Source organism: Pundamilia nyererei, unplaced genomic scaffold (genome assembly GCF_000239375.1).
Source record: "Pundamilia nyererei isolate P.nyererei 1_Seehausen unplaced genomic scaffold, PunNye1.0 scaffold00009, whole genome shotgun sequence".
Taxonomy (NCBI): domain Eukaryota; kingdom Metazoa; phylum Chordata; class Actinopteri; order Cichliformes; family Cichlidae; genus Pundamilia; species Pundamilia nyererei.
This window is the reverse complement of record NW_005187410.1, coordinates 5,931,756-5,942,544: the sequence shown is the minus strand read 5'-3', so window position 1 is coordinate 5,942,544 and position 10,789 is coordinate 5,931,756. Positions and strand designations below refer to the sequence as shown.

Sequence of the window (10,789 nt, the reverse complement as noted above, 5' to 3'; positions counted from 1 at the left end):
ACAGGTTCTCAAGAATATCATTATTGTTAACCTTATTTCTCCCTAATTTCATTTAAATTTACAAGTGGAATACGCTATTGCTATCCAACTTACACTCATTGGCTGCTTCTTTAGCTAAGTAACTAATATTTATTTATAAGGAACCTTTCACAGACAAGCGGACACAAATGGAGACACAAAATAAAGTAAAATAAATAAATATAATCAAGTCATCCATACTATACAAAAACAAGTTAATATAAAGAATAAATTAAAGTCAGTAAACATATTTTAAAAAAGCCTAGCTAACCAAAAAAGTTTTTAACTTTTTTTTTAGTCAGCAAAGTCAGCTGAACATAACAGAAGTGGAACATTATTCCAGAGTCTTAGTGCAACAGAATAAAAAGCTCTGTCCCCCCAGTTTTCAGTCTCGTGCATGGGACAATCGACAGACTCTGAGCCTGTTATTGAAGGGTACTAGCAGAAACGTGTTTGGTAAGAAGTTAGAACAGTCTGGAGCCTGGCTACTTGAGAATTTTAAAGGAACTCTAAAATCTGTAATTCACATTTTTAATACTTATTGGACCTCAATTTGCCCTCAGAACTGCTTTAATTCTTTCTGACACAGTTGAACAAGGTGCTGGAAATATTCCTCATTTTGTCCAAGTTGACATGATAGCATGAATCAGTTGCTGCAGATTTTTCAGCTGCACATCCATGATCCCAATCTCCTGTTTCAGCACATCTCAAAGGTGCTGTTTTGGACTGAGATCATTGTCGTGCTCAAGAAATGAGTCTGATAAGATTTAAGGTTTTGGGTTCTTAGCTGACAAGAGTGGACTGCTACTGTAACCCATCTGTTACACTATTGTATTGCTCTTCTGCATAACTTACTGTTGCCCTCCGATCAGTTCAAAGCAGTCCACTCAATCTCTTATTGCCAAATTTGAAAAAAAAAAAAAAAACACACACACACAAAAAAAAAGGACTTTTTGATCAGAGAACTGCTTCCCACTTGAAATTTTTCATTTTGCGAACCTTTCTCTGTAAACCCTCAACATGGAAAATCCCAGTACAGTAGATCAGCAGTTTCTGAAATGCTCAAACCAGCCCATCTGGATCCAAAAATCATGCTAATTTCAAAGTCACTTAAATCACCTTCTTTCCCTATTCTGATGCTCAGTTTGAACTTGTTTGCCTTGATCTGCTATACTTGCATAACAATCCTGAAAAAAAGTCAGTGTTGTTTAGCTGTTTGTAATGTAACGTCCCTTCTGTTGTAACAAAGGCCTGTCAGAGTCCTGACAGAAACGCTTCTGCCAGACAAAGGCAGAACATTTCACTGGGATACCGAATGTTCTTGTATGCTCCAGCTGGACACAGATGACAAAGTATGGTGCTCCATCTGTAAGGAACATACATCAGAAGCACTACCCATCATGCTCTGTGGCACGGCGCCAACTCTGTTTGTGTATTTCTGACCTTGGAGCACATACACATTGTTAGTCATCATCCTTTTCTTCCAGTTATTTGTAATGCTGATTCTCTGTGTATGTGCATGTGTGTGTGTGTGTGCCTGTGTGTGTGCATGTGTGTTTGGAGGGGGAGAGGGTGCAAGGGGAGAACACTGTTTTCTGCTCCCAGTTGGTGAAGATTATGTTCAGTGTCATGGAAGACTTGGAGAGATATTAAATGAGCCTCATATCATGTGGTGTGTGTGCCTCGTGCTCCCTCTACACATTGTGACCATGGACAGAAATTAATTATCATAGTGCAAGGAGTGTAAACATATGCGTGAACATAAACAAAATGCAAATACACAAAGTCACATTCATTTGAAAGTATATTGAATATATGGCTTTTTTAGTGTAATATGATGTAAGTCAGCTGCACAATACATCAATTAACATAAATGCTAATTTATTCAGAAATAGTGGTATAATGATGGGGTTTAGCTAATGCTGAGGGCCTAGCCTCGGATAAGGAGAAAACCTCTGAAGGCAGAGGAAACAGACGCACAAATGAATTGCACGAACACTGAATGCAGCCTTCATACTCTTTAATATGAGCCACAGGCACTGTCCCTGATGTGCCTGCTCTCCTCCCATGTGAGCAAGAGCCAAGTGGGGAGGATGATGGATATAGCTCCATGAGGATACAGCAGTATGCAATGATAGTTGACATGTTTCCACATGAATGACACTGCATCAGGTTGAGAAGGCCATGACAGGCCTTTTTCTTTATCCTGTGCATTATCTCTAAACTAACATGAAATTTTGCACGCACCATGTGCCACCAGTTCAGATGCTACATCTGATAAATTAAAATGAGAGAAATGAATAATTCACTCTTAATTATAGCGGTGTGAGAACTCGTTCCAGAACTGTTTGGTTTTCATTAAAGCTAGGTGAAAACACAGTCAGTGAGGACAATGACTCATGCTCTGTGTGACTCATAGTTTGCCATTCAGCTTTCACCAAACAGAGTAAGTATCACATCAAATTTAAGAATAATTTAAGAATAATGATATATTTTTTTAATTTTCAAGCTCTCTACTGGCAGGTGTGGGATCATAGATACATATCCCAAAAATGGCAAAGTCCCAGTGTGTTCATGCAGTGATGGCCAATGGCATGGTTTTTATTAAGACTGCTCTGCACAGATCACATAAGCACTTCATTGGTGTTTCAAAGAGCTGAAATGGGATTACTGTGATAGTTCATTCATGCTGTGACCTGAATTTTGCCAAAATATTTTAAAGCATAAAAATCTAACAGCCCCGTACCTCTCACTGACAGAAGTGATATGGACAGAAAGCTGATCAGTCGAGCACTTTGCAAGGCACCCTGTGTCTTCATCAACCGCGTCTCCGGGTGTGATGTCCAAATATAGCAGCTGGGACGTCAGAGGGAAAACTAACACAGTGTTTTTGGAAAGCCACCTGCCATTATGGGATTGACAGATTATGAAAAGCTGATGTAACTTGGCATCCCGGTGAGGGTTTTGTTCTGAGCATGAATAACAAAAAAAAACGGTTTAATCAACCGTTTGAACACGGGGCCACGCCTAGCGCGGTGACATCGTTTGTTTTATATATTTAGATTTTTTTTCTTTATTTTTTTTCTTTGGAACATCTTTTAGGTCAACATCTTTTGGGGGCTGTATCTCGGTATAATGCTCCAGTGAGCTGATTCCTTGTGCATGAAATGACTTGACATCCTCCCGACCACCGAGTGCGACTCAGTGCGCGTGTGCCTGAGCGTCCACGGAGGGAGAGAGAGAGGGAGGGAGTGAGAGAGAATAAGCAACTTTGTGACCAAGCATAGCTGTGTCTACAGGAACAGCGTGGGGCGGGAAAAAAAACCATTTGACAGTTATGGTTGATCAGCGTTTCTTTCATCCCGCATTAGTGACGACGAACGTGCTCGCGTACAATAGCGCCCGTTTCCTATTTCGTTTTGACGGATTAAAAATAAAAGACGCGCCGAAATACCCAGCGAGCCTACATCTTCATCAATGTGCGCGAGGTATGTATTTCCTACCAAGAGTTACACAGAAATTATGAAGGCTATCTTATCTCAGGCAAGGCGCTGTCATACAGAATTTCTGCTAATCTTCTGTAATTTGCAAAGCTTTGCATTTAAATCGGCAGCCTATTTAACAGCACTTCAGGTCTTAACAAACAAGTATGATATGGGTTCCCCCCTCGCAGTGGATTTAGACTATTGTTTGTGCTTATGTCTTCCTTTGACCTTGCTTTTTTGTTGTTTGACATAGCTTGAAGGAGTTTCTTTCTTTCCTTCTTTTTTTCCTCTTTTCTTTTGCTTTTTTTCTTTAGCCGTTTTAAATCAGCAGGCACAAAGACAGAAGTTACCTCTGGGTAACAGCAATCAAAGCTTTGACTCATGCCGACTAGAGCTCTCTTGTTTAGAAGTTGCTTTCATCGCAGCCCGCCTGTTTTACATCATCCTGTCTTTTATTTCTAGATGACATTGAGGATACCTTAGCAGGACTGTGAGCTTGGCCGTCATTTGCAGGAAAATGCATCTTTGGATTCCATATGTTTTGCTGAGTGCAACGTCAGTGTGCACTGTTGAGATGTTGAGCCATTATGGAGAAATATGTCAAGGACTATGTGCCTGTGAGGAGAGAGAAGGGGTGCTTACAGTGAGCTGTGAAAACAGAGGAATTGAAAGTCTCTCAGACATAAGCCCAGTGTACTTCTCCCAGTATCATCTGCTGCTTACTGGAAATCTTTTGAAAAAGCTATCCACCAATGATTTCGCTGAGTACAAAGGACTTACAATATTACATCTGGGAAATAATGAAATATCTGATCTTGAAGCAGGAGCTTTTAATGGACTGCAGGAATTAAAACGATTACATCTCAACAATAACAAAATTGATGCCTTGAAGGAAGAGTTTTTCTTTGGCCTTGATAGTCTGGAATATCTACAACTTGATTATAATTATATCACTCATATTGTGCCAAATGCCTTCAGCAGACTTCGACATTTGGAGGTCCTGATTCTAAATGACAATTTAATATCTGCCCTGCCCGTAAACATTTTCAAGCATGTACCATTGACCCACTTAGACTTAAGGGGAAATCAGCTCAAAGTACTTCCCTACACAGGTCTGCTGGAGCACATGAACAGTGTTGTGGAGTTGCAGCTAGAGGAGAATCCGTGGAACTGTTCCTGTGAGTTGATTGCTCTTAAAACCTGGCTCGAGAGCATATCATACACAGCTTTAGTTGGGGATGTTGTCTGTGAGTTCCCTTTTCGGCTTCACGGGAGAGACCTTGATGAAGTTTCAAAACAAGAGTTGTGCCCGAGGAGAGCCATTGCTGAATATGAGATGCCACCCCTGCCGCATTTGAGCACCGATGCATACTATAGAACCACGCCAGCTCTTACAGCCTCCTTCACTTCATCTGGGTTCGCACGGTCCTCATCAAGACCCACTAAGGGACCTCGACAGTCAGCCAAATTAAAATCAAGACCCACAGCTCGCATTTCGTCCAATAAACCACAAAATTATGGCCAAATTATTTCATATCAGACCAAATCCCCTGTGCCTTTAGATTGCCCAACAGCCTGCACATGCAATCTTCAAATTTCAGACCTTGGCCTGAACGTAAACTGTCAGGAGCGAAAGATCGAGCAGATCTCCGACTTAAATCCCAAACCTTACAATCCCAAAAAAATGTATTACACTGGGAATTACATCACTGTGGTTCGCAGATCAGACTTTATTGATGCAACTGGATTAGACTTGCTTCATCTTGGTAACAATCGAATAGCCCAAGTACATGACAGAGCTTTTGCTGATTTGGCAAATCTTAGAAGACTATACCTTAATGGTAATTTAATAGATCATCTTCCAGCTGATATATTTTATGGATTAGATAGCCTGCAGTTCTTGTATTTAGAATATAATGTAATTAAAGAGGTTACATCTGACACCTTTCAGCATGTACCTAAGCTTCAGCTTTTATTTCTAAACAATAACCTACTGAAAACTTTACCAGAGGGAACGTTTACTGGCCTGACGTTAGCCAGACTAAATCTTCGCAACAACCATCTTCGATATCTGCCAGTCAGGGGTGTGCTAGATCAGCTTACAGTACTGGTACAAGTTGATTTGTTTGAGAATCCCTGGGATTGCTCATGTAGCATACTGGAGTTGAAGATGTGGCTGGAGCAGCTCAGCACGGGCACAGTTGTAAACAATGTCATCTGTGGATCTCCTAAGAAACTAGCTGGAGAGGATATGAGATACATTAAGACGACTAATTTCTGCCCTAATAACTCTGATATACTTGCCTCCATGATTCCACCGTCTGAAGAATCTTTTCCTGGAAGCACTATCACCATAGAAACATCCTTGGACTCTGACACTCAGTACAGCACCATTCCTTTATCTGTGATGATTCTTGCCCTTCTCCTCATGTTCATTATGTCTGTGTTTGTGGCTGCAGGGCTGTTTGTGGCGATGAAAAAGAGACGTCAAAAGAGTCAAAATGAGCAGAATAACTCAATGAATGCTTGCATTAGCTCTCTCAACATGGAATATGGCCTTTACAAAAAAGGATCCATCCCCAAAGTCAGGACCTCCAGCGGACATGTGTACGAGTACATCCCACCTCCTACAGAATCTTCATGCAGAACCACTGCTCACACCCCAGCGGACAATAAATCAGCGGACGGATTTAGAGACTTTGATGAGTTGAGTGGCGCTTTTCTGGGTAACTCGGATGAAGAGCCAGCCAGTAATGTAATAAGCTCAGAATACAGTGCCACCACTCCAGAGCCTCTTAACAAGCCCTCCACCCCTCACCAAAATGACCCGTGCTTCTACAGGGATGTGCTTGAGCCTGACAAGCACGCACGCTACAGCAATACATTGCCATGCAGACATACAGCACATTCATCAAATCAGTATGCCACAGACTTTGATGCGAGGCATCAGTATGTTCCCCCTGAAAGAATACAACAGACAATACTGTATTGTACTTCGCCAAGTTCTGTTTATGTGGAGCCGAACAGGAGTGAGTACTGGGAACTGAAAGCAAAGCTTCACATTGACCCAGATTACCTGGAGGTTCTTGAAAAACGAACTACATTCACACAGTTTTAAGAGACTTGGACGGATTTCTGTGATGTATCTATTTTAATCAGGAGTCGTAACATGTCCTAAAAAATAGGCATAATTATTTTCTCAACTTTAGTACAGTGCATTGGGAGTTACAGCGTGCACTTCTCGGAGTCATGCCTAACAGAAGTGAGCAAGAAAAGACAACACGCTTCATTTTAAATGATCACTTAACACTTTATCCCTGTTTTGTTTAACAGTTTGGTTTAATTTTAAAAATATAAAGGAGAAAGCACAGATTCAGGGCTCATATGACTCATCTCTATCCTGGAGCTGTATCATTGACAACAATGTGAGACTGAGCTTTAACTCCCAAATTAGCTTCATTTTATGAGTGCTAATGAACCGTGCAGACGACATGTACTTGTCCCAAAATAAACCAGGTTTTTTGTCACAGATACATGTATTGCTGCCAGTTCTGCCTTTTCAAATTTATTCAAAATGAAACACGTGCATAGGACTAAAACAAATTTGTCCTGCAAATAGATTTATAGCCATGAAGTTGACCTTTTAGGTAGACAAAAGTCACTTAAGCACTGAGCCAGACCCATTTAGCTATGCAGTCCTCGAGGAGTCACAGCTCGGAGGTGATAATATTTAATGCATTAGATCATGGAATAAATTCTAAAGTAATGTTTCAAACCACAGATTATGAGACTCATAAATCGCAGCTCACTTGTTGGGAGGTTCTAAAGAGAATAATCACAATAATTCATATCCTACAAATGTATTGAACTGAACCAGTACAATGAAATCCCTCAAAGACTACCTATCTCCAGCCTGACAGCACTAAGTGATTATGATCATGAAAGCATGTTGGGCTGGAGTTAAATTTAATGCATTGTAATTGTGCTCAAAAATGTTGTAACTAAAACATTATACTCATAACTGTATTCAGGTGTATTGTAATGGAAAGAAAATGAGCTTTAACTGCCAATGTTTGTCATGTGTTACAAATGTGTGCAAACAGTGTGTCTGGCATTTTACATAAACACACGCTTACACCCTCATCTGTTACGTACGTGTACCACTACCAAAGCAGTCCACAAAGAATAACATATAGTTTACATCAAAACACAGTCCTGTGAAATATTGAACCTATAATAACTCTTTACTGTAATTGTCAGAATGTGTCTACTGTAGTATCCCAGTTACAACACATTTGAGTGAATTTACAATACAATGAGATATATCTGCAAAGTATTCTGTCTGAAACTCAGTTCAGATTTTTCAGTGTTTTGGCCTTAGGCTCATACATTATAAACATTTGAGTAACTTCAAATTCTTATGCAAACAAATACGGTTATCGAGCTTTTTGTCAGTTATTTGGTTTATTATGTTTTATTTTATATAAAAAAAGAATGCACTATGACTTTTACTGGTCAAAAATGATGTCACTTTCTGAAATGCACAATGTAGTAGTGTGCATATAGCCATAGAAATAGATTTAATAATTTCACACATAAAGATTACATCTGTCAAAAACTCTTGCACTGCACTATGCATAGATATGGATTATCCTTAGACAATCTCTGCAAACCTGCCCACTGCTCACCCCTCCGTCACCAAAAGCATCCATAAACACAAAATTTAATAATACTATCACATCCCATAACTCCTCATTTGGAATTCAGCACACATGAATATTCAGAGGTACTTTTGTGCCACATTTTGGATAATTCGTTTATTTGCAAAAGTAATATATTTTTAATTACATGTGTTTTTAGGGGAATACTGAGTGGATTTGCTTGGCATTGTTTGTCTCATTTGTTCGGTTCGGGGTCGCAAGAAATTAGACAGTTTTTCTGCAATTAGCAGTCTCCGCTTGTCTCTTTCTTAGGGAGGGATTGATGGTTAGTGTAACAACTGTGTAAAAATCTGCAAGTGCTTTAGCATTATTAGACTGAAAATCACAACAAATGAATGCAGCGATTGAATGGATAAAATGCATAAAATTTTGAATGCTCTAAAGGAAGCTAAACACATCATGTAGGCATAACGCCACCTAACCAGTTTCTGGGTCAATAGCGAATGCCTAGAAATGTGACTTTCCCTGCAAACATGCAGCAAATTCACATCATATGCAGTATTATGCACTGAACCTGTCATTTTATTTCAGCTAATTACAGGACATGGTGTTTCTGGACCTGGTCTGCATGTCACCAAATATTACACTGCAGTATTAGTCATGCTGTTTACCATGCTGTTTACAGTCTGGGTTTGTTGCCTTTCACGTGTTCAGTCATTTTGTGATTCTTTTGTCACCTGACCTGTCTCTGTGCTTTAGAAATTCAGCAGAACAAATGAACTGAAGTCTGCACAGAAAATAAAAAAGCATGTACCTACACAGCAGGTTTGTTTTTAAAGATTACATTGCTGTGAGTCAGTGTTGAAAACAATGTAAAACTGCAGACATGCACAGACTTATCCACAAAAAATGTTTGTGTTGTGAACAGTGGCTGGCATTTAATTGATTGTGTTTCAACTTCTTTTTTACACGTGTCAGTTTTTACATCCCAAACTAATGCGACAAAAGAGTGGATAATCCAGTATTAAAAGGAAAATGTATTGTGTGGGAGATTCCATACTTTATTTTATTTATATATATTTTTTTGGTTTATTTATTTTTTTTACAGAATCTTGCAAAAAAGAAACTGCATAATCGAACAACAGGATCTGCTGTATATAACAGAAATTTGTAATCTGTTTTCTCTTGTTCAGATTTTTGTAATCCTTGACCAAATGCAGATTTTTTTTGTCACATGTAAGACTACAAATATTGATCATCCAAAATTGTGTTAAATTGAAATGTGACTGTCCTGTGTATATGTGCAAATGTTCAGTTTGCAAAGAAGACAAGGTGAAGTCAGTGTCTTATTCGATTGTGTTTGTTTTTCATATGAAACAGTGATTTCCTGTGTAAACCTTTGATTTGTAAATAGAACACTTCATCAGCCTTTTCATGCAAACTTGCATCTTTTTTTGAAAAGCAAAAACCTGGTCTCTTCTTGCAAAAACACAGTACAACTAGGAATATGTGGGGTAAATATATCTACAATGTGCTGTTTCTTTAGTTGCTAGCTAATGAATAAAACATATGCATTCATTTGATACACTCGTGTTTGTTTTCCCTTCACCCTTTAAACCATGTTCTTTGCAGCAAATGTCATAGTGCACACAGAGGAGAGAAAGTGTTGCGCAAAAGCTATTGGCAGTTTTTTTTTTCCTTTTTTTTCTCTTCTTGCTAAAATTGTTATATCTAATTCAAATGTCTCGATCAAGAGGTGTCATAGTTTCATTCGGACAAATTGGAAATAACGAGAAGGCTATGTTATATAATCAACACCAAGATGGAATATTTATTACTTCACAATGCCTTAGGATTACTCAGTCACATTCAAAGCTATTTAAACTAACTGCTTAAATGATCAATTATGCCATCTATAAATGCTTATCAGATGCCCCAAAGGATTATGACAGCTGCACAAATAGCAGTGCCAAAAATAAGCCTTTGGTGCTATTGCAAAACTAGAGTTTCTTGTACATGTTTGACTACAAAATGTTTGACACTGAGCTTCTCGCAGCAGCAAAAAATGTATTTGTTGTGTTGCCGCCGTTGTGTTTAATGCTAAAAAAAAATAAATTCTTACAGTAACTGCAATATGAACACATCTGCATCCCTATACTAGCAGAGAAACTATACACTTTGCAGAAATAGCTTTCTGGAAGCCCAGTATCCATGGAAACATCCAATTACCTGACACAGAAAAACAATCTAGAGCAAGAGGTACAATGTCAGCACAGAGTTGAACACATTTGTAACTCAAAGAGTTGAGATTTAAGTGAATTGTGTCTTGCGCACATCTCTAAATTGCACACCTTTGTGCATATAGACAAAAGGTGATTTGTAGGATACATGTGCTGCTGCATTATATTTAACCATAACTGACAGACAAAAAATGTGACTGAAAACTGTCAGTTCTAATAAGACGAGTAACAACAGATCAGCGTTTGACTGACGCCATTTGTCAGACTGATGGTGTTATGTTTCTTAGCTGCTTGAAGACTCCAGTTTTTGTGAGGCAGGGGGAAATTAGGGCAGATCTACATTATGTAAGCTTGAAGAGATGTGTCAGGCACTGTGAAGGCAGCA

At 39.0% G+C, this 10,789-nt stretch overlaps 1 protein-coding gene across 1 annotated transcript; it reads left to right on the top strand.

Annotated features, from left to right (window-relative positions):
* The first annotated feature begins 3,289 nt into the window (after positions 1-3,289).
* slitrk5b (SLIT and NTRK-like family, member 5b) lies at positions 3,290-9,198 on the top strand. The gene is made up of 2 exons (XM_005723561.1): positions 3,290-3,506; positions 3,966-9,198. Exon 2 carries the CDS (start codon positions 4,021-4,023, stop codon positions 6,619-6,621), a length of 2,601 nt encoding a protein of 866 aa, XP_005723618.1. The 5' UTR covers positions 3,290-3,506; positions 3,966-4,020; the 3' UTR covers positions 6,622-9,198.
* The last annotated feature ends 1,591 nt before the right edge of the window (positions 9,199-10,789 follow it).